The following is a 24,846-nucleotide window of genomic DNA, read 5'->3' as shown; positions in this document are numbered from 1 at the left end:
TCCAGTTTCTTCAAGGGTGTTTTAAACATTCTTTGCCCTCTCCATACTCCTAGCATCTTAATTTCATATTTTCTATTGGTACTTTCAAGTTGTTCTGTCATTTTAACTTTCAGCACTTGAGGCTAGAAATAGAATAATACATTAACAAAATGCATAAGTGTTTCATGAAATGGTCAGATGCTAGTTAATGGTCTTTGGCACAGAACACTCCTTTTTCCACTGAACTACAAAATTCTACCCAGATTCTGTTTATAGAAATGTAATGCACTTTCCTTTTTTTTTTTTTTCTCCCACAGCAGTAGTAATTTTACTTTGATCTCATAGCAGCCAAACTATTAAATATAAGCATGCTCATAAGCAAGGTACAAGGCAGGCACAGCCTATGATTTCTAGTAGAAGGTCATAACCCAGATTTTTTTTAAATAACTATTACAATGAGGAACAGAGTATAGCCACAAAAGGAATAGTTATAATTTATGCCTGACTTACTTCAGCAGAATATAGTTTATTTATAAACTGCTTATGGCAAACTCTGTATGCCCCTGTTCTATGCATGTGCTGAACTGTCTTCTGGTAAATTATTTAAATTACACCTAGCAGTAATTCCTGAGGACTTTCATACTTCATTTTCTCTATTAATGTAACAGGGAAAAGCTGCTTTGCAAGGATTGCTCTAAATTCCCAGAGTGTGAGTTCCAAACTCTGTATGTGTTGCATTATGCCTGTCAAAAAACTTGTCTTCTCCTGAAATTTATTACTGAAGTCTCTCCACTAGAACTACTCATTGAAGCCTTACGGAAAGCTCATACATGATTTAAGAAGCTAACAGCACTGAAAGAAATAGGTCAGGTAAAAAAACCCTGAATTTAAGCTACCTTCACTTATTACTTATGCAAGATTATGCATAATTTAGCACACTGCTGAATATGCAAGGGCAGAATAATTGTTTACCAAAATATTTACTCTGTGTTCGTACCTGTGTTTTAGTGAGATAAGGTGATTTCTCAGCCCTTGCTAATCACTTTAGAATTAGAAAAGGATTAAATAAGTTTTTGATTATGCTGATAACTGCATGACATTATATGTAAACAAAACTCATGTTTAACAACCTTTTTAAAGAGGATACCTCGTACATTAGACATATCAGGTTGTTGAGAGTGGGAAGTTTAACCTTTTTAAGAGGACTACCTCTCTTTTGTATTACCTGCTTAGCCCTTCACAAACAGGTGTGAAGGAATAAAACAATGAATGTAATGTCCCAGTCCTACCTGAAACCACCCCTACCAAGAGTGCTCTCCCAATTTAAAAAAAAACAGATGAGAATTAAATGAAATTTCGTGAGGGGATCGTTTTCAAAATAGAAGCATACAGAAAAGTGTAGCTCTTGCATTACTTGACACATAAGTGTTTAACAACTCAGTGTCATAAGAGCCCTTGAAAACAAACCTGTTTAAAAAAAGATTCTACTTTTAGATTTATGCTTCAGAAAAAACCCCTGTGTTTCTAAAAAGTAATGTATAGCATGTGAATATGGATCATTGTGACAAAACTGATAGCTTATTAAAGGCTCTATACAACTTCCCTTCATGTTAAAATAAGATTAGAAAAGATAGATACTCATGTAAAAATGATTATTTTATTTGTAATGTGCATTGCAAATGTAATAGCTTCATAGTTTTAAAGTTGAAGAAGCATTACAAACGTGCTTCCAGCCCAGAAGCCAGTCATATCCTGTGCTGCGCCTAAAGCACTGTGGCCAGCAGGGAGAGGAAGGGGATTCTGCTCCTCTGCTGTGTCTGACTTTAGGGTCTCCAGAGCAGGAAAGACTTGGACTGCTTGAGAGCCTCCAGGGCAGGGCCACAGAGATGATCACAGGGCTGGAGCCTTTCCTCTGAAGACAGGCTGAGAGAGCAAGGGTTGTTCAGCCTGAAAAAGAGAAGGTTTGGGGTGCCCTGATTGCAACTTTCCAGCAGCTGAAGGGAGCCCACAAGAAAGTTGGAGAGGGACTTTTTACAAGGGCATGTAGTGAGAAAATGAGGCCAGGAATGCAATCAAACTGAAAGAGGGCAGGTTTAGATTAGATAGAAGGAAGAAATTCTTCACTAGGTGGTAGAAGGAAGAAATTCTTCACTAGGTGGTTAGGCACTAGAAGAGGCTGCCCAGAGAAGTTGTGGGTACTCCTTCCCTGCAAGTGTTTAATGTCAGGTTAAATAGGAATTTGAGCAGCTTGGTCTAGTAGGAGGCGTGTCTACCTATGGCAGGGAGCGCTGGAAGTAGATAATCTTTTAGGTCTCTTCTGTCCCAAACCATTCTATGATTCTATTAGTCCTGCTCACACATTTAACCCGTCATCATAGAACAGACATTATTATACATGTAATCTTAAAATCTAATCACAGGGAGGATTCTCTCACCTACTAAGCTCCTAGATTACACCTATCTTACAGTTTGAAAAATTATGCTCTTTCTGTGATCAGAGGGCAAAATTGCAAAAGAAAGGAGCATCAATAAAAAGGACTTCCACTCAATAAAGTTTCCCCTGATAGGATATATTTTATACTATACATAAAGAGACATTTTTGTTTGTAGTATAATAACTAGATCCACTCTGCATTCCAGGCTACTTGTTTCTTCAGTGTAGGCATAGATTTATGTTAAAATTAACTTGAAAAGCTTAAGGCAAACCATAGGATTTCTCACTTCAAACAATCTTCTTTTAAGATTGTTCCAAAAAGGAACGTTAGACTTGCTTAAATCTTTACGTTTGCTACTTAAAAGCTTCAAAATAATTTGCCTCACATACAAAGCTAGAGGAGAAGATCTTTTCTGGATTTAAGCATCAGAACAAAAATCTACGCTGAATAAATATTATAGCAAAAGCCAGTAAACATATTCACCTCATGTCTGTCTTCAGTCAGAAAGCCCATTCATGATTTGTCCCTTTAAATTCTTCAGAGACGAGTTACACATGTAGGATAACTTTCGTTACTGTATTACTGCTAGTATTAAAAATTAAATCTATGCAGTACTGTCAATGTAATTAGGAAAGTTCATTTTTCCTCTTTGACTAGAAAGAAGACTGTTTCCTTAATAGTGTCTCAAAGTCAGACCTGATGAAGGCAAGAAATTTTGCATGTTAGAAATCGAACCAAATATGTATTTTGAGGCTGAAAGTCAGAAAAAGAAATGGAGCTCAAAAGAACAAAAATACTGCTTTGAGACATAGTAGATATAAAGAGCCCAGGTGAAAGGCAAAATCCATCTCAATCAGTAGATTGAGAATTCAGCAAGAATTCTCCCTTTCCTTAGGTCATCTTATTTGTGTTTTGTCTAAGATTAAATTGTGGTGGAAAGACTTCTACCCTTAAGTCTTCACCCTTAATTCTGAGGTGATCTGTCACGGTCGTATTTTCTGGAAAAATCTCTTTCCCCAGGATTTTCTCCTGGGAAGTTGAGAAGCCTCAGCTTCTCCTGTTCTGCTGTTTTGGAATGTAGTCTGGAGAATGTTCATCTTACATGTGAATTGTTTTTACTTAATGACCAATCACAGCCAGTGTTGGATTCTCTGAGTTAGTAACGAGTTTTCTTTATCATTCTCGTTAAGCCTTTCTCTATAGTTTAGTATACTTTTAGTATAGCATAATATAATATAATATAATATAATATAATATAATATAATCAGTCTTCTGAGAACATGGAGTCAGATTCATCTCTTACCTCATCCTGGGGACCCCTGCAAACTCAATAGTGACCTGCAAAGAATAAAAATCAAAAAACCCTCATCATCTTATTTATAAAAAATTCCACTGAAATTAACTTTATTAGTCCCAGGCACTCATATCAAATGCATTCATGTTTCTCCTTGTAGTTTTCACAGACAATGTTACTCTGTTCTGTCTTTCAGCTTTTCTTTCCTCAGATGTACACAAGACCTATCTGTAATACTTGGTTGCGTCATAAGCTTTTTAAGTTTGTTCATTTTCAAAGCAATGCTTGGACATACATCTATCCTACTTGCTCTACCAGCCCTTGTAAAGTATTCAGAATTGTTCTGAAGGGAACAACCATCTCTATCAGCAACAAAGAACTGTCATTGGCATAATTCTGTGGCTCTTCTGAGGACTGGTAGTACAAGTACTGCTTATCATCATATGGTCTGTCATTGAAACAGCAGAGCTGAAGTTCTTGGTATCTTCTCAGTTTCAGACCAAGGAATATAAATTAGCATTTGGCCTTGGTCATATATGAAGTTTTCCAATTACTAGAAATGTCCATAAATTAAGAAGTTATTTCTTTTTAAATCACCCTGCTGAGAAGCTGAGAAGTCTTATTAGAGTTTTCAAAGGGAGAAAAAAAAAATCAACTTTAAACAGCATGTCCTGGGGCTGAGTGGGATAAGATTAATAAAACCTTAAACACTGTTGCAATAATAGGGATTCAGTTGGTGCAAAACTGCATGAGCACTATCTCCCACAGCTTGTGTCAGTTGTGGTCTGCTGAATGAAGAGTGGGAGAACACAATTTACAACAGCCTGAGAGATACTGTACTTTTCTTACGGTGTGTGACTAGCAAACAGGGCTTGAAGATACTTGTCCATATCTCCCACCCCAATTCAAAAAGCTAGTCAAAGACCTTTAAGATACCTTGTGCCCAAATGCCTTTAGGGCTGGATACATGAGAGCGGCCTTCTTGATCTGGTTTAGTTGCAGGAGCCAGCTCACTTTTTCACTCTAGAAACAGATTTTGCTGGGGCAGACTAAACATACTCAATGTGTGTCCAAAGAGCAACAAAGCTGGTGAAGGGTGTAGAGAACAAGTAATATGAGAAGTGAGGGAGCTGAAGTTTTTAGCCTGGAGAAAAGCAAGCTCAGAGGGGAACCTTATTCTGAAAGGATGTTGAGATGAGGTGGGGGTTGGTCTTTTCTCCCAAGTAACAAGTGACAGGAGGAAAGGAAATGGCCTCAAGTTGCATCAAGGGAGGTGTAGACTAGATATTGGGAAATATTTCTTCTGCCAAAAGAATTGTCATGCATTGGAACAGCCTGGCCAGAGAAGTCGTGGAGTCATCATCACTGAAGGTATTTAAAAGATGTGTAGACATGACACTTAGGGACAAGGTTAGTTAACTCTTGGACTTGATGATTCTCAAGGCCTTTTCCAAACTAAATTATTCTAAAAGTGCTCTGAAAAACTTGAGGGGTAGGAGAGAAGTATGGTATAAATCTAGTCTCATTGTCAGGATGTACTTTTAAGAGTTCATGAGAAAGTTCAAGCGCTCCTACACCCACAACAGTTCATTGAAGAGGATGTTTCACCCCTCTCTTGGGTTCTGCTGGGAGACCCTGAGCTTGTTCAGTTTTGAGACATTGGAGGGACCTGCACAGATGGTGAAGGCCTTCAGGATGTGGCCTTCAGCTGGCTGGGCTATTTGGCCTAGGAAGAAGAAGTGTAGGCAGCAACATGAGTACTCATGAGTCACAGAATCACAGAATATGCTGAACTGGAAAGGCCCCATGACGATCACTGAGTCCAGCTCCTGGATCTGCACAGGACACCTCCATGTGCCCAAAGGTATTGTCCAAATGCTTTTTGAACTCTGTCAGGCTTGGTGCTGTGACCACTTCCATGGGGAGCCTGCTCGAGTGCCCAATCACCCTCTAGATGAAGAATTAGAATTTTTCTAATATCCAACCTAAACCTCCCTTGACACAAATCAGGCCATTTCCTCATGTCCTGTCACTGGTCATCAAAAAGATCAGTGTCTGCCCCTCCTCTTCCACTTGGAAGGAAGCTGCATTGTGAAAGGAGGTCTCCCCTCAGTCTTCTCCAGTTCTGAGCATTAAACAGTTTCTAGTATGAAAATAATTAGTCTTCTCTTACTTTATATAAAGTATGCTCTTACTTCAATCCTTATCTTTGAAATCAGAGCTCTTGAGCACTGTATGCAAGCCCAAGCATACACATCCTGGCTGCAGCTTTGCCTGAACGTTTTGGCTTTGTTTGGCATTGTATTAATTTCAGTGTGTCTTGGGGACTCGCTGTTATTATATTAATGTTTAGACTTTCACATCATTCCTCATTTTTAACCTTCCCTGGAGTAGATCAAAGTATTTAACACTCCAGGTGCTGCATAATTTTTCTGGAGTCCAATTCAAAAGGATAGATTATGAAGTGCACTGCAAGACAGGTTTGCATTTAAGTATTCCTGATTCTGCTTCTATCCCTGGGAAATTATTAAGTAACTATGTAATCTCTGTGCAATATTACCACAATCCTCAAGGAGCAGTGATTCTACCAGACAGCATTTTTGAGGAAAGACATATCCAGCCCTATTGCTCTTCATACATATATATATATGTGAAAGCAAAGGTTACCAAAACACAAATGCAAAAATCAAAAAGCTGGAATGATAAATTCACTGGGGGCACTAAGCAGTAGACTCTGCTACTTCCCCTCTTCCCTAAAACAGTGATTAATTAATGAAGCTATTGCTTTGACAGGGATATAGTTGTTGGAAAAAGGAAAAGTCCCTTTTTTAGCACATATCAGGGTTAGGGGATGGAAGTAAGGCATGAAGATAACAGTTTGCATGTTGCCTATGTACTGTTCAGTTTTGTTTCATTGTATAGTAAATCATAAAAATCACAATGGTTTCTCCTGATTGGAAGGATTGCCTGCTGTATAAAAGCACCCATAAATCAAAGCAGTGTGATCTCCTGGGTATAACTGTGCTTTCTGGATCAAATCCACTTAGAAAGAAGAGGAAAAATGCTTTCTTAAAAATGCTGTTAATTAAACATATTTGCCCCACGATTCTTAGAAAAGACAAAATATAGTCACTATAAAGAAGCACTTAATTTTGTCTTTTAAGCAGTGCTACTCTCAAAATGGAATTGCTTTCTAAAATAGTAACATTGGTTAGACTACTGTTGACCCCATGGTGCTAAAGAAGGCCATATTATCTTCCACATCATACTGATGTCTGAATTTCCAAGTTGTATTGCCAGCAGTGGCCCCCTCAGCTTTTCACACTTAGGTCACTGGTTCAGTTTAAAGCAGAGACTATCGGTGACCTGGCTTAAATACACAAGAGGTCTGGTACATGGTTAAAGGATATTGAAGGCAAAGCGTAGTATCTGTGTGCACAGTTCTTTCACCATCCTACTCACTTTCGTCTGTTCATCTGATTATATTACTGGTTATTCTTGCCTTACAGAAGTTCTAGCACTGTGTTGACCTCTGTATCCATTATAACAGAAGGAGAAACACAGGACAAGGAGAAAGGATGAGAAAAAGGCTTTATTTTTTGTTGTGAGATTGTATTTGTTGTTATTGTTTAATCATTTTTTGTAGATATAGCATTATTCTTTGGGTAGCATAAATCCTTATATTTAAGGATGTGATTTTTGTAACAGCTTTGGAGAAATTATGATTGAATCACTGCTAATTTGTATATATTAATGGATTTTATAAAACAAGTAACTTCCATAAATTTTGTCCCTCATGAAAAATTCATGTACAAGTAATAATTATTCTGCTTCATCCACCTATCTTCCTATATATTTAGTATAATTATATATTGATGGTCGTCTATATCCTGAATTTCTGACTTCTTGTAAAGCAAAAAACTACTGAAATTAGAAACACAAAATTTCTTTTTTCAATTCTTTGAGATAGTACAAAGATTTTCCATTATTATCTCTGTCTCATAAACACTTATTCACAAAAGTTGATATTCTTTAATGAGAAAGCCTTGTTAAAGTCTGAGATTATATTTTAACTGCTCATCACAGTCAGTGGGGGTTAGTATGTTATGTTATGGCAAAACCAAGAAAAACTTGTTAACATTTTCTGATATAAATAAATTGATAAGAAGGAAGATAAAATACTAGAAATACATTATGATCTATATCAAATTTTTATATAGTTAAAATCCTCAGGATGGAATCTGCACATTAAGATTACATTTCTTATATACACACGAAAATGCCTAGGTCTCTTTTTTCCAACTTAGATGATTTTATTTGTAAAAGAAAATGTTTATACATTCTAAAATCCTCTAATTCCTGTAACATTTATGCAACAGTACTTCTGTCACTTCTATACTGACAAAAATTGTCAGAATATTTTCAATTAGCCAGATAAAAATTAATTGTGATCTTCAAGACAATGCTTAGGATTCTGATGATCCCTACTTGTTCTTTGACTGATGTACCTACCATGATGTATGAATACAAAAATACTGTAGAAAGAGTGCATGGTCATGAAGAAGTAGCAATTATATTTGTTATAGCATATTTACTGAAGTGAGATATATAGATTTGTTATTTTTGTGCAGCCTTGGAGGAAACAAAATTAGATGATGAATGAGTGTTCCTTTTTACCTTTGCATTTGTAATTGGTTTTTCAGAGAAGATTTTTGTCATTTTTTGAGAAGATCTCAACATCCTTCACTCCTCCTGGATGTCAGCATTCGACTTCTGATTATATTTTGCTCTTGGCTTGCTGTACATAGTCTGCTAGCCCCTAACATGTATTTCTGCCAATATTTTTTAATTATTATTTCTTAATATGTGCCAGGATTTCTATATACTCTTTTTAATAAAGAACGTTTTTCTAAAAAAAAATGTAACCACCTTCCCAAAGCTTCTTGGACCTTCTGAAACTTATAGAGCAAGATAACACATAATAAATATACTATTTATACCACAATTAACATGAATGTTCCTTTATATCATTGTCTTACAGTTCTATATTGAAGACTGCAACAACATTTTCATTTTTTATTTTTTTAAAGATTAGGTACACAAATTAAATCTGTCTAAAAATCTCCAATTTTTATAAGTTCTATTTTCAGAATTAAGTAACTTTTGCCATTGACATTGGTTGCCCTAGACAGTTACCAATGTTACCCACCCAAATGGTACTGAGAACATGATTAGTTGTTATACAGATTTCTGAAAATCCAATCTTATTTTGCCTACATTTTTCCCATAACCAAAAAGCAAGCCCACATGATAGGCAAACCTCAAGTAATACAGACTGGATTGAGCTTAAAAGGAAAATTAATAATCCATTGTGCAAATAAACTCCACCTTCATCCTTAGACTAAAATGACTATTTAGCTCTTGGGCCCCTAAATCTGAAGCATCACAGCTAATGGTGTGGGTCTCCAGCACTTTGGTGCTCCTACTAATTGTCTGGATAAACCTGGGTTCTCATTGATGATGGCAAAACATGGGGTATTTTAAAAAAATTATTTTGCAGTGTGTAACCATGACAATTTTGGTTTTAAAAAATGGTATGATGAAAGTAAAACCTAGATATCCAGATGCATTACTTTTACACAGCATCACTTAAAGCATATAGGGTGCTTCAAATACTTAGAATTCAAATCAAGGAAAGAGTGTTTAGACCACTCAGAATTTTACAAATGAATAATGCTTATTCTTCCTGACTTTCTGGAATAGTATGCTAAAGAAGAGACTTTCATCCAAAATACATCTAATTTTCTGTCCAAAAAAACCAACCAAAAACTCACTCAGAAAATATGACCTCAGAGCATCAAGTCTACTGAGAGATTATATGAGAGTGCTTACCTCCACATGAGGGGTTAGCTAATGGTAGTATCATGCACAAGATGCACAGTCAGGAAGAAGTTGTGATGATTGTCCCCACATCCTTGAACAAAAATCCCTGCTACTCTCAAGAACCATTGCATTACAAGCTTACAAAAGATACAAAACATTCAGCTAGGCAATTTGCAGTCCTGCCTATGTCTTTGAAAAGGGACACAAATGGGACTTTTCTTGTTAACCAGGACTGCTGGGAAATGGTTGAAAGTGGCTTGGCAAGTTCTTTCACCAGCTTCCTCATTTCTCTTGGGTGCATCCCATCTGGGCCCATAGAGTTGGGAGCGTCTAATTGGCATAGCTGGTCTCTAACAATTTCTTCCTATGTTATGGGGGCTTCACTCAGCTCTCTGTCACTGACTTCCAGCTCTGGGAGCTGGATACCTTGAGGACAGCTGGTTTTGGTAGAAAATACTGAGGCAATGAAAGCATTAAACTCCTCAGCCTTTTCCACATCCCCTGAAACTATGCTACCCACTGCTTCTAGCAAAGGATCACGCCTCTTCTTAGCTCTCCTTTTCTTGCCAATGTATTTATAGAAACTTTTTTTTATCTTTAATTGTAGCTGCCAATGGTCCTTCAACTACCCATCCTTCTTGAAATGATGAGGAGGGAGGGAACTGACTGAGTTTCAATCTACCTTCCCAGGCATCACTGACAATCAAAACCCCAGAGACAAAACTAATCCAAGAGCCATGGGAAGACAAAAAACACCCTAAAATTCTGCAGCTTTAAATCTGACCGTGAGTTCTGTACTGGAAAAAATATAAACTAAAACTCTAATCTACAGGAATGTTTAGATAATCTTGCCCACAGCAAAGAAGTTGGTACAGTCCAAGATTCTCAAGACCTGACTAAAAATTATGTCAACTCTACCAGAGAGTCATAGGATGGCTTGGGTTGGAAGGGACCTTAAAAATCATCTATTTAAAACCCGTCTGCCCTGATCAAGATTTTAAGATTCTGACACTATATTCTGGAAAGTCCCAGGCATCTCTTATTCCATTTGTAATAGTCTGTTATGCTGAATATAGTAATGTCTTTGATTGACAGAGGTTTGTCTGAGTGTCCTTAATAAAGGAACAAGTAATGACAAATTTATAGAACAAACACAGCCATTTTTTATTTCTAAGACCTAAATCAGATCCACTTTTATGTTGCTGCCTTTGGTCCTAAACAGGAGTACCAATGAGTCTTTCTTAGTTACTTATGGTATGATGGGAAAGTTATAACGTTTCATAAGCTTTGATTATGGACTTTATAAAGCTGCTTATGGAGCTGGCCTGCAGTATACAGAATATATGGAGCTGACCAGACCTCTATCCTGGCAGCTAGAGGCCAGGTAGATGACCATTAGGGATCTCCAATGACCTTTAATGCCTGCATTCATGCAACTGGACTGAAATCTCAATGCATACCTCTGAGGTGGTGAGTGCATACTGCCCTTTTTGAGATTTTCAAAGAGCACTTAAATGGAATGAACACCATGGCAGTGTTTAAGTCATTCTACACTAAGTCAGGCTGGTGAAATGTCCTATATCCCTTGTCAAATTCCCTGGTGTCACATGACATCAGGCCAACTAAGAGTCTGGATTTTTTTGCCAAGTAAAAAAGAAATGTAGAATATTAGGGAATAGGAAAGCTAGAGTTTAGGTAGAGATAAATTTTACTGTATAAAGACACATATCCCTATATATAATGTACCCTGAAATGTGTGAAATAAAATCCATTTTAACCCAAGTCCTGTCCATGTTAGCCCATATCGTCACCATTAACTTAGTCTTTAATGTCATTATTCATGTGATGTTTCCGCAATGTGATTACTAGCATGCAGCCATTTAGAAAGAATTAGGATTACTTGCTGAAATGTTCAGGAAAGCTGAAATGCTCAGGAAAGCTGTCCAGTTGCACTGGATGCTAGCTAGAATAATATTTCATGCCAGCATTTGTGGACACATATAAAATACATCTTCTATTAAAACAGATGAAAGTGATTGCAATTTAATGCAACTCAAGTATAACTAATTAAATAGTTTAATTAGCTAATAAGGCTTATATTGAAATGAACAGTGGTTAATGAAATGGACAAAAATGCTGAATGCTGTATTTACATTGCATTAGATAGGACAAGGCTTGAAAACAAGTTCCACTCTCCCACTGAAGTAGTTACAGAAACAAAAGGGTTTCTGTTTTGTATTTTCTATGACCATATTTGCTTTGTTAATTACTCTGTACACATAATAGCTGCACACGTGGTGAATAGATGAAATCAGATTACCTTGCCTGTAGCACAAGATGAACACACTGATGTTCACATCCTATTTGAAAGGAGAGAATGGAGAAAGGTGGAGGGTCATCATGTAGTCTGCCAGAGCAGTGGTACTCTGTGGGTCAGTAAGGGAGAAATTTTGCTTCTAACACTTAGTGTAAGTTTCTCTTTCCTGATATTTAAGTAAAAACCTCTACTACCTCACATTTTGGGTTTTGGAAAATTATTACAAGTGTAAAACAGAGTTCATTGTCTCCAAGTGCACAGTAGTCAGATGTGCATCTCTCCCTGATGAGAAGATGTACCTAGATTTTGGTCCACCTGTCTTCCCCATGAAAAATTACAGGGGATCTCTGTTAGATGTAAGACTCCTAAAAAAATGGTACACCCTTTGTCTGCTGAAATCAGTAGTAAGACTCCTTTGGATTTCAATGAAAATAGCATTTGGCCCTAAATACTACCGATATTTTGTCTTTCCATTTTTGTAAAGGAGGCTGGAAATGCCTGCAACATTTCAGGTCAGGGAGCTTTCCATTTAATTTCCCAAACCATCTGAACATTGTTGATGTATTTGACATTAAAAGTGGTTAGAAAAATTATATTAGATTGCAAAAGAAGGTTCTGAACAAGGGTCTTTACTGGGGGATATTTCTCCAGAGAATATGGCTCTCAATACTTTCTGAAGGTGCAAGCCCATTAACAAAAATCTTTAGATCCTCAGGCAGAAAGTTTATTCACATTAGAGCTAGTAAAATATTTGGTACATCAAAACCGCTGTGTCTGAATGACACAGGCTTTAAGTCACTGTTGTCACTTCATATCCTGTCTATAATTCCTCTGCCTGGTCTTGCCAGATATCTTTGGTGCACCAGGAACAGTGAAAGACTTTATCTTCTACCACTGGTAGACCAGAGGGCATGTATCACTTGATAGCATTCCGAGGTTGTGTTATTTTCAGCTATTGAAAAGTAAATAAATATAAAACATATTCTGAGATATTTTGGGGTTTTTTTTAATTTTAAATTTATTATCACAATCATTGGTTGGATTCATATAACAGGGACCCTCAAATAATTAACCTAAGAACTATGTGAATTTACGCTATTTGGGGCATGTATTCAATTTGTCATTCCTTTCCTGTATAAATGAGATCTACAAAAATGTATGTAATAGACAATCTTTTTTAAATACTGGTTAATCAGAATGATTTGCATCAGGAATCCAATCCACAACTTGTAATTAATATCCCGTTTACCAATTCATGTTAAAATAAACACTAATTATGGCACAAGTTTGCTTCATAAATGCTCTGGTTTAAGTTGTTAAGAAATGCTTTGTGCAACCCGACTGTTTTTTATTTGCAAATCAATTGCACAACTGCTTGATCCCATAGAGAAGGCAAAGCTATGCCACACATGGTGGCTAAACAGCATATGAATTAAACTCCATATAAGCAAATTTCTTTGTAAGTAATTTATATTGTATGGTAAACTTGTATCCCACTAGAACAGCAAATTAAAACATTAATCACATCTGTAAAATTTAAGGCCTTGTGCATACAGAAAAAATATTAGGGAAATACATTTTCCCGTATTGCTGAAATAAATATTCCACATATGGAAGCCAGTCTAATCCTTCTCATTATAGTGTGGATGAAGATGAACATTAAGCCCATATAACATTTCTTTCAGAATTAGTCGATAGCTCATTTTAGTAGGTAGCACATATTTCCAAACCTGAAATGCCCACATTCAATCAGATTTGCAGTCTCCTTCCCTTAGCTGTTGCAGCTTTTCATCACTGTTAGGTAACCACTGTGATTATTCCATATCACATACTGATGAGAAGACAGAACAAGCTCTCTCCCCAGCGCTGAGCAGGTTGTAAGCTGTGGCAAACTAACTTGCTCTGAAATTATCAAGTGTTCCAGCACTCCTTAGCATCACTAACATAGGCAGCCTGCCAGCCCCCTCTCCAACATCCAAATCATCTTCCTCTCTTAACCACATTTTTATCCATCTGCTTCACAAAGCAACCACATGCTTTGACTTACTCTTTTATTTGAGTACAATGTGAGTTTACTTTTAGATCTAAGCCTTTCTGTGCTATTTCACTGAATGTGGTACTCTCTCTGGATAGTTACCTAGTTATCACTACATCATGGAATTTAAACCTGGTAAGTAATGCTGGCTTTATCACCCCACTACTTAACAGCTTGATACTATATCACTCTTCTCATCTCCAGCCTGGACACTACTCCCCATTATGTAGTGTCCACACAGGGATCCAAAACATAAAAAGACCCCTTGCATGTGGCTGGGAGGTGGAGGTGTAGCACACCCCTGATGGTACTTGGGGAGGAACCACCAAAGTGCATTTCCTCTGGACCCTCACACCTGCCTCTTCCACCTCAAGTAAAAGCTAGCAGAGCCCAGGCTGGTTATGTGGAAAGGAGAGTTAAATTCAGCTTTTGGCAAATAATTTCTGGAGGGGGAACAAGGTACCCATCGAACAGCAGCTGGGCCTCTGCACTCGTCCCACAGCTTGTCCTAATTCCCTCATCCAATAAGAAGCTGTTGCAGTCAGATGTACCTGTGTTGTGAGCTTCCCTGCAGGCCAACCCACCCTTTGTTTCCCCAATGATTTTTTTTTTATTTTTTTTTTTACTTTAGCCAACTTCCAATTTGCCTGTGATTTTCTCCATTTGGTACATTTGCCAATGCATTCATTCAATGGTGTCTTCCACTCTCTGGATGCTTTGAGCTTTGTTATTATATCCAATGATCAGACCACGGAATTCAAGAAAATGGTAAGACTGGTATGTCATTCTTTGTCTGAGAACTGGGAATATACATCCCATAGGTAACATTTGGAGGTATTATTCATGTAAATAAGCATTTTCAATTTGTTTTGTCCCATTACCGTCTTTAACTGTTTTCTTTAAAACAAATTTCAACTAACTTATGGTGAAATAATGATTGGTTATTAACTTTAGAGAGAGTCACAAGAGAAAATTCTTCTGCTCTCAAAAATGCAAACTGATAACTCAGTATGGATTTATTTACACAGTTCTGCCTATTCATGTGTATTTCCATGTGTTATTTTAATAGTTGGATGTGCATACAGTATTACAAATACATGAGATATTATATATTTTTGAAGTCACCATGGTTTTTTCAAAGGACTATATTTTTAAAGTAGCATCTAAGGCAGAATTTATTTATAAAGTAGTATCAGGAGAGAGCTACCTAGTGGGACTGTCAAAAGCATGTTAAATTCCTAATTCGAATTAAAATGAACAGAGATTATCTCCCTAATGACTACTGAAAATTTTTCTAGGTACCTCTCTCACCATCAGGAACTTAAAGACTTCTGAGACTTTTGCAAAGGCTCCAAATAATTTAGGTTTATTGGTGGCTTTTGGTAGTTAGTTTGTTTTTTCCACAGAGCAATGTAAAGCAGACTCCACTGTGCTCAGGTCTGGCATGGAATACCAAGTTGCAGACCTGGAGTGCAGACCTGAAATCAAAGACCACCAGGTATAAAAGTAAAAAGACATAAACAATTAATTCAGCTAACTCAGAGCCAGTCCAGCTGGGATGCTCTGTGGATGTTTTGCCCACCATAGTGATACTATTAACAGTTTCATGCCTTAGGTAAGAACCCAATGCATGAATGCCATTTTTTCCTGACAGTGGCTGCAGTTATGATCTGCAGAGGCAAGTGTTTCTGCCTGAGGAGCACCTCATTACCTTTTAGTTCTGAACTGCTGCCTGGTGAGATCCAGCTGCAGCTAACAGTCCCTACCTGTTTCTCGGTGCCACCAAGATCTGAAGACTTCTGCTCATGTGGAAGAGCTGTACATTTAGCAGGACTCTGAAGGATCAGGATTGGGTTTATTTTTTTGTTGTACCACATAAGCACTGGTAACTCTCTGTTGAAAATCCATGTTTAAGCAAGAAAATATGAAATTAATTGCCTTTCTTCCTTTAATGTCATATACTCCTACATCCATTTACCCTGACACTTTGACAGTAGTGCACACACAGTGATGTTCACACAGATGGGATGGCTGCTGCTTCTTTAAATCCAGCAATAGTCTGTGAACCAAACAGTGATGAGAAGGCAAACATCAACCATATTATGATGAATCTAAGTGACTAACCACTCATTTCAGTGTTTTACCATGGTTTTATTTCACTGTCTGCACAGTGGCTTATTAATCAGTGACATCAGGAAGTAGAAAGTGAAATCAGCTCTAGAGGAGGATATAACCTCCAAGGCACCAATTCAGAAGGCTGTTTTGGTAGTTTTGAGGGATAGTGCAATTGCCTGACGTAATATGGGGTGACCATCTTGTTTCCATACACCTAAATTGTGATTCTCAGAGATTACAGTCTCCTACTATTTTTATTCCATGTCTTTTCAACAGGAAATCACCAACCTTTTAACTGACATTCACATCCCCAGTAGTTAATATTCAAGTTTCTCTCACAAGCACTTCTGCAGCTGCTTAATTTTACTGTTGCAGTAAGTCCCCCAGTAATCTGCCCACCCTAGTGTAATTATATCTCTGTAACCGGGCTGGTAAAACTGAATAGCACACACTGAAAGTCATCTTGGGAGCAGCAGCCTTTGGTGTACCTCTGTCAAAATGTCTTTACTCCACAGGTCTGGGGGTGGCAGATTGCATGGCACATTTTGGATCATGGTCATGATTCTATGAAATTTGCTTTAATTACTTTTTTGAGTTTTAGCTACAAGATTTCTATTAATGTTTTATAGGGGTTTTATTTCATTCTAAGAGTCCTTTGCATTTAAGTCTAAGATGCTTTTGAGCCTGGGTGTAATGTTGGCCTTTCAAAAAGAGAATTCCACATCAATGCAACACAGTAGTCCTGAGTACATTGACCAGAATTCCCATTGTACAATGCAAGCATCCCCTGACTTTTGGCTGACTATGTGGATATCAGACATAAATACATTTGTACTGGCAATTCAAAGAAAACTGCACAATAAAATGAACTAATAGGAACAGAAGTAAAAGGGAGTCCTGTGTTTCAAATATAAGACAGGGAACAGAGCTACTCCTATTGAATTGAAATGATCATTTTTTGAAGAAGGATAAATTTCTCTTCTTTGAGGATCCATACAAATAACTGTTTTCACTTATGCTGTAGCCTAAAAAATGAGCATTTGTCTTCTCAATGGATTCCCTATGCCAAAATATATGCTAGAAATTTTATTTAGAAGGAGGCAATAAAACCCCAAAAGCTCGCCTCCTTCCTGTCTCAAAAAAAGGGGTGTATTTAATATGGAGAGTGCAAAGTTTAAAAAAAAAAAAAAAAAAACAAAACCAAAAAAAATCCCAGCACTTTTTTGAAATTTTTGTTCCTTTGGACAGTCCACAATATTTAATAGCATTACTGAGGGTTCTCCTAATATGTATAAATTACTAATCACTTTCTATGATATGTGTAAACCACAAAAGAAAGATCACTTCTATGAGCACTAATGTGTACCCTGCTTCATTGTCTTTGTCATACCACCTTCCCCCAAAAAAGAAAATATTAGGATTTAAAGGAAGTTTTCAGTCACAGAGCTGAGGTGATTGTTTCTTTTTTTATGGAGGGAGTATTTGTTATTTTTTGATTATATAAACTTATTAACAGGAGGATTTAATAAAATAGGTACGTTTAACATACTTTCATTCCTTTGGAAAAATGCTCATATTCATAAACTGCATCCACAACTTTGGAAACAGTGCAGATGCAGCAGGCATGAACACTATCTTATTTAAATGTCTGTATTAAGCACAACCTCTCTCTGCTAAAAATGGGGAAAAAAACAAACAAGTCATATTCATCAAAGTAATTGTGTAGGTACTTTCAGTACCAAAATGCCTAGAATGAAAGATTGAACTGCTAACGGCAGCGGTGACAGCCATGAATCATGGTAGGCTACTTCGGGGCCTTTACCACCATAAAACAAAAGATGTAGATGAAAAATGCTGCAATTAAGTGATTTGATTTCTGCCCCCTTTTTCCTACTGCATTCGTGCATGGCTGCACAGCAAAGATTGATGGGAAAAATTACTCTACGTGATCTCTGACAGAGCCTTGGAACAATTCTATAAGGGGGAAACATACAAATCAAACCAGCTTCCTTGTATTCAAACAAAATAATACATATAAAGCAAATACTTTAGCCTATATCCAAAGCACCAACATTTGCATGCACACATAAATTTTTGAGAAATGCTCTGCTATCAAAACCAAACTCATGGATTTTCCAGCTAGTTGGGTAATACTGATATTTGTTTAAATAAATATTCAATCAGTACTACTGAGTGGCATCCTAAATACGTTTGTGCAGTGAAAAGAACAAATTGCACATACAAATTTATGGAGGTAAAATGTTCTTATCTTTTATATCAATATGTTATTAATAAAATACTCTCAAAATAAGATAATAAGAAAATCTTCCCGCATATTAGACTCCACTATCATTACCATCATTTAAATGGACATTTTCAATGGGCATTTGTAAGTGAGTTCGGAGAAAGCATATAAAGGATTTATATCTGTAGTACTTGTGTAGAAGGAAAGCATTATAATATGGCTGACATATACTTTAAAATATGCTAAATGTGCAAAAGGCATTGGATAAAATAAACAAGCAATGTTAATGCAAATGGGAGGTGACTGCTTCTACCGTAGCCTGCTCTACTGATATTATGTGAAATTTATTTCCTGATGAGAGAGTAAAGACCACACAAATCCAGCCCACTGTAAAAAATGTGCAGATGATTTTGCTCAAATATACACAATGGAATCAACTCACCGAAAAAAAGATGTGTAGAGATTTGACTGCATTATGCATAGTAAAGCAGAGCCTGAACAGACCGACTAGGGTATTGATAATTAAAGTTAGGTCTTTTTGCTAAAGACCTAATGTTACATTATGCTTAAAAGAAATCCTGTAGCAGTCTCCTTTCCAATGTCAGATAATATTTTTCATTTTGATATGTATTTTTTGCCGCACATTGAACACTTCTTTCCCAGAGATTTTGTTTATCCGCAGTGCATAAGATCATATATTTTGTTTCTGCACGTAGCTGACTTATTCGCCTTCAGATTTTTTTCTTTTTCTGATAAGCAGGTACAAGCCTCACGAGGTTGAGACTTCATATACATAAGCCTCTCCACCCTCAGCAGCTCTCTGCCTGATTTACGGGGGCCTACAAACCATCCTCCATGACTAGAGAAGCAACTTTTTCATTTTCAAAGTTAATCCAGTTCTAGGATGAATTAACTGCTGCATAACATCCCGACAGCTAGATTGTGCTTTTATCCAGCTAGCTAGCATTCCCTATAACTTCTTACCCTGTAAAATAAACATTAAGAGCTTTGGCCTCCTGATTGCTTACTATTGATCACTTTTATAACCCAGGACACCTTATCTTCTTTCAGCATTTTACAGTATCATTAACTGTAAAAGGAGAGTGAGTTTCTTCTGCCAGCCTATTTTTGTATAAGGAGTAAGCACATCCAGAAAAAAGAGCTGATAGTGGTATTGTGTTGACTTACTGGTATGGCTTACTAGGCCGACCCTGGCAACAAAGGAAGTGGAAACAGCTTTTTGGGTTAGCAGGAAGAATTGGGGTCTAGGAAGACCTTTCTAAATAGGCTGGGTGCATTTGGATGTGGAGATTATATTCAAAGAAGTACCTGTTTTCTCTCATTCTTTGAGCCAAAATTCAAACCAAACCCTAGGAGTCTCTTAGACTTCCAACTCTTGGAAGTAAGAGTTTATTATAAAAAAATGCTGAAGGTCAATATTGTTTTTCAGACTTTCCTGCTTTACGAATATTAAGTAGCTTATACTTAATGTCATATTTGTGATAAAACCTAAGATAGTCTACATTGAACTATTTAAGTTTAGCAATTTGAAAAAGCAGAAGGAGTGGCTGGCATAGGTTTGTGAGTGCAGTTTTCTCAGTTCATAGAGCAGTAGGCAGCAGGTTGCAGTTCATGTAGTCTAATTGTCCCACACAAAAGGTAAAAGATAATGAGGGATAAGAAGGTGGAAAAAGTGAAACTGTGTTTTCTTCTCAGTATTTCACAGAACAGAAACATTGTTCTCCATGCAGAAATTAAAAAAAAAAAAATCTGCAAAGATTAATTTAGCATCATCCACCTTAGTGGATTATTCTGGGGAAAGGAGACATGAACTTGTCTGAGGAGGCTGGGAGACGTTTCTCAGGAGTCAGAGTTTTTGGCAATCAGGGAGATCCTGTGACTCTTATAATAATGCAACCATTATTTTAAAGGCTGATGGCTTTGTCTTTGCAGGAAAAAGTTCATCAACTAAAATTACATTTGTTGTTCAAATGACTCCAAAGGGCAGAGGAATTTGGGAGGAATTCATGCTGTGTTGGAACATGTGAAAAAATAGATATGCCATGCCAGAATACTGGCCATCAAATCTGCTAGATAAATGACAGGAAAAGTCTCTGAAATGAGATGAAGAAGAGGGTGAAAGGAGGACATGCATTTCTCTGAGACCCAAGAAGAAGGGCTACTGTGGGAGCAGGGCTCAGAGCCTACCAGCAGTTTTTCTCCCACACACCAGAGCCTTCAGGGCTCTAAAATGATATTTAATTTTTTATTTACAGTTTTTGACTTTGCTTTTAATCTCATAGCATGAAGTCCGTTTTTGTTTTTTTTCTGTTGACTGTGTTGAATTTAAGCAGAAGTGATGCATTAAAGAAGAAACAGGAACTTTAATGCCGAGATGACGTATCTGGAGTATTCAGACAGGACTCAGAAAGAGAAGGGTGATAGGGACCCCTCTGCTTTCAAACCACAGGAACAAATGTGGTGACTGTTGTGGCCCCTTGATGGTTCCTAAGAACATAAATCTTACTGCACACACAGGTTAGGGACCCCTTTCTAAAGATCAGTAGCATGGGGGAGCACATCAGCAAACCCCAAAGTGCTATAGTGGATTTTCCAAGCACAGATATTTTTCCAATGCCTCAAATATTCTTATTAAACCCAGGACAAGTTGTTTAGCTTTGTATGATCTTGGAGTGTGTTGTTATTTCACTGTTTGTCCTTGTCTTATTATGCATCTCCTATTCTTCATATTATGCTTTATTTCTTACTTGAACCTTGCAAAGCATGAAGATGAAGACTTCCACTTGTGGTTATGAAAATAAGAATTTTTAATAAGAATTCAGTAAGAAGTAATAAGAATTCAGGTTGCTCTTAATCTACCGATCAAGAAACTGGTGGTTTTGCAGATGGGTGCTAGTAAGTAAACTTCACTTAGAATGTGTTAGAGATTAAGAAACTTAAACTGAGGTATTTCCCAGTATGTTTTTGCAAGTGCTGGTTTGTGAGTTTCCATTATGCAGTCAATGGAGAACTAGTAAATCCATTTGACAGAAGTAAAGCATTTGAAGTTCTCCTGGAAACTGTCATCTGGAATATAATGTCATCTGGTTTCTTTACAATCTGTATGCATGCAATGACATACACTACTACAAGAATAAAGACAAAATAAAAAAAAAAATTAAAAATTAAAAAAAAAGAAAAAAAAAAGAAGAAAAAAGAAAGACTCATTTTCCTGCTGTGACAACTTTGTCAAAAAGGAATTCATGTATGCACCTGGGGTTGATCCCACATCTCCTTTACCAACAGAGTAAGACTAAAAGTACTCTTCACAGTCAATATGTAAATGTCTGGAAGCCTCAGCTTCATGCAGACTTTTGCCTGTTGCATTCTAGTTCTTTGGGAACAATACAAAGTGATAGGAGCCCCTGCAAATGATTCATGTACCTCTATTGATATATTGTGGATTTAATGGAAAACTGCCCGGATCAGAAGTGAGTTACATTCACCAAAGCTGATATAAAAAAGAGATGCCTAGATGAGGAGTTAATCCCAATTTAATGTACCACATAAGAAATGGCAATTCTAGTTACATTATCTCTCCTATGACACTGTGGTAGGCTGGAGAAAATGCTAAAGTGCACGGCAGGAAATCAGATAGACCATTAAATAAATATTCTGCAACTAATTAACCATTTAATTAAGCCTCTCTGTTTTACCATTTGATTTATCAATAGTTCCATGAGAATAAAACAATAATGATGTCCACCTGATATCTTCTTATATTTTGCACTTATATTTTACAATTAATTTAACATTTTATTATTTTCTGACATAATTTCCTTAAGAATCCATTCATTTATTTATTTGATTTTTTTTTCTCACTGTTACATAGGCAGTTGTGTTTTTGATGTTGGGAGTTTTGTGGAAGATGTTGAGCTATTGCACTAAAAAAAGTGTTGGCCACTAGAGCTTGAAGATAAATCCAAACTATCATGTGGTACAGCATTACAGGCAGTGACTCATCACTCACCAGAATGCTTTCATGGATGGGCATTCTGGAAAAGTGAGGAGGATTCACACCCTCTCTTGTTAAATAAATGAAGACCTAAGGACACTCACTGTGGCTATGAAGCTGCATTTGGAATAATGTAATCTACTATGCAAACAGTTCCATGTACGGCATGCTATTTTGAACAGTCTCTCTGGGGAAAAATACCCCCTGCATCTTATAATTAAAAAGCTGTTTAACTGTGTGAAAATACAAATATTCCCAAATCAAGTTTCAGCCAAATATCCTATACAATTCAAAACATGGATATCAGAGACAGCAATGGTCTTGTGTTTACACCCCACAGCACTACAGAGAGATGAACACTTAGCTTTTGTTTTGGTCTCAATTCATTTTTTCAAGAAGCATAATTAAAAACTGCATTAATGCCACCAATTATGGCCTCCAAGGGACCAGAAACCCCATGTTACTATGTGATGGAACACAACTGAGCTGCAAACATCCATTTGCCATTATAATACTCATTAATCCTGCCAAATACAACTCATTATGAGACTTCAAGAAAATCATCTCATAGGCAAACACGGCACAGAATCTATCTGTCACTGCATTCCTCTCAGCACAAGTTGCAGGGGTGGAAATTGTTCAATGTAACTAATTTATGAAGCTGCAAACTAACCATTCATTTCTGACACAAACCAGGAGGTGTCTGAAAATGTATAAGGACTTCTTTCCTGCTGGAACATCCATTTAATTGTATCTTCTTCAAAAGTGAATGTTTAATAGAAGTTGAAGAAAATACTGTAAAAATGGGAAGAATTGCCTTGAATTTTTTCTCAAATCAGTGTTGCTTAATTAAAGGCCATGCTTCTCTAAAAGAGGTGCTGGAATTTCTCTTTGAACTACTGGATTCTGTGCCAGAATCATTTGGTATTTAGATTTTCCTGTGTGCAAAAATACTGTCCAGATTGCAAGGATGTGTTCAGATTTTCAAGCTGTCCACTTGAAAGGATTCGAGGAAAAGTTGAGGTATTGAAAAGAAGAGGTTGCTTGAGGAAGACGGGTGCACGCTGAAAACACTGTGGATGGGTGGAGTTCCTTGTAGCATACCAGCTGTCTTCAGCTGTGTTGCAGAAATTTTGATTCCATTCAAAAAACATTTCTGTATTTTTTTCTGATGTAAAGTGAAAGGACTCTTTGATTTCTAATACTGTATTTTTAAAGCAAGTAGAATCCTGTATTTTTCATGTAAAAAAATAATCAGAACAGAAAATTTCTGAGCTGAGAAGGAAAATAAAACAATAACAGAAAGAAAAACTGTACGTTATAGATACTCACAATTAAATGAGTTCCTTGGGGAATCTAATATATCCTTGCTCTTTGATGTCTGAAGTCAGGATTAGTGAAATCCAGACTCTAGAAAATTTAAAGATGTTATAGTCCTTCTCTTTTTAAAATAGTTCTTTGAGGTCAAATTTAAAACTCATGCAGAGAAAGGAGAATATTAAAGGAAGTCTCATGAAACTCAGCATGCTCAGCATCTCTGAGGTTAACATTAATTTTGAACAATACCCTGTTCCATTTAAAACTGAGAGATTGTTGCAACAAAGTGTGTTCAATTCTAAATAAAGTTAGGATAATAAGAGTAATTCTGCATCGTACATCTGGCAATGCAGCCACCTGTGTTATGATAAAAAGCTATAAACCTCTCTAGGTGTTTTTTCCTACCTCACAGTGTTTGACTGCTACAAATGTAATCTCTCCAGGGCAGGGGTTTCATCTTGTTACACAAATTCACCCATTGTTTAATGCTGCATTGGGGTATAGTGCTATGCAAAGAAGTCAAGGCAAGTCATGGGGGTATGGGTCTCAATACTTTGCATTTCTTTCCTTTTATATCCTTTCTTTCCTGTTTATTCATTCTGAGCATCCAGAGTCTTTCAGCCTCACACATAGGGGCTATATCTGAGCAAATAACGTTTATACAAATATGGGGATATTGATACATGCTCACATGTGTATGTTAATTATTCAAAGACTTGTCTAAACATATTAAAAGAAAAGAGTTCCCAGTCCCAAATGAGGTTAGGCATGCTTTTGGTAGGCAAGGCCATTTACTTGTCAGCCAACCATGTATTTGTGAATCCTCTCTCTCAATAGTCCCTACCTCATTTCCTAGCTGCATCCTAGCACCAGGACTTTGCTCAGTAGCCCAGGCAGCTAATGATTTCCTCTGTGTGCCCTGTTGGTGCTCCATCTACATAAAAGAAAGTATTTGACACAGCAAGATCCTCACTTTCAACTTGTCTGAGCCCTTGCTGCTCAAACTGTTACCTGAAAATAAACTGCTCAGTAATCCCTTCATATATATTTGAAGAAGAGTTTGGTAGCAGTAGTCAACAGAAGTTTGGAAACCTTTTAGCAAGTAATGGCTTCTTCTGAGACTTAGAATATAGGCTTTATAACTACAGCTTATAAATATCTGATTTCAGAATGCTGAATTCTCTGACATCAGTGAAAATAAAGGGGAGCTG

General features: G+C 36.9%; 1 protein-coding gene across 5 annotated transcripts in view; it reads right to left on the bottom strand.

Annotated features, from left to right (window-relative positions):
* Positions 1-24,846, bottom strand: part of LOC135296419 (uncharacterized) — a 384,334-nt gene that overhangs the window by 115,890 nt on the left and 243,598 nt on the right. For 4 of the 5 annotated variants that reach the window (XR_010358517.1, XR_010358530.1, XR_010358515.1 and 1 more), the window contains one exon: positions 3,718-3,752. The exons of the other annotated variant lie outside the window; for it this stretch is intronic. Coding sequence is in view for 1 of the 4 variants with exons in the window: in XM_064412762.1 (XP_064268832.1) it covers positions 3,718-3,752 (35 nt within the window). In the remaining 3 variants the exon portion in view is untranslated. The remainder of the gene's footprint in view (positions 1-3,717; positions 3,753-24,846) is intronic. 5 annotated transcript variants of the gene reach the window in all.

The sequence above is a fragment of the Passer domesticus genome, chromosome 3, assembly GCF_036417665.1.
Source record: "Passer domesticus isolate bPasDom1 chromosome 3, bPasDom1.hap1, whole genome shotgun sequence".
Lineage (NCBI taxonomy): Eukaryota > Metazoa > Chordata > Aves > Passeriformes > Passeridae > Passer > Passer domesticus.
This window is presented reverse-complemented; position numbering and strand designations above follow the sequence as displayed.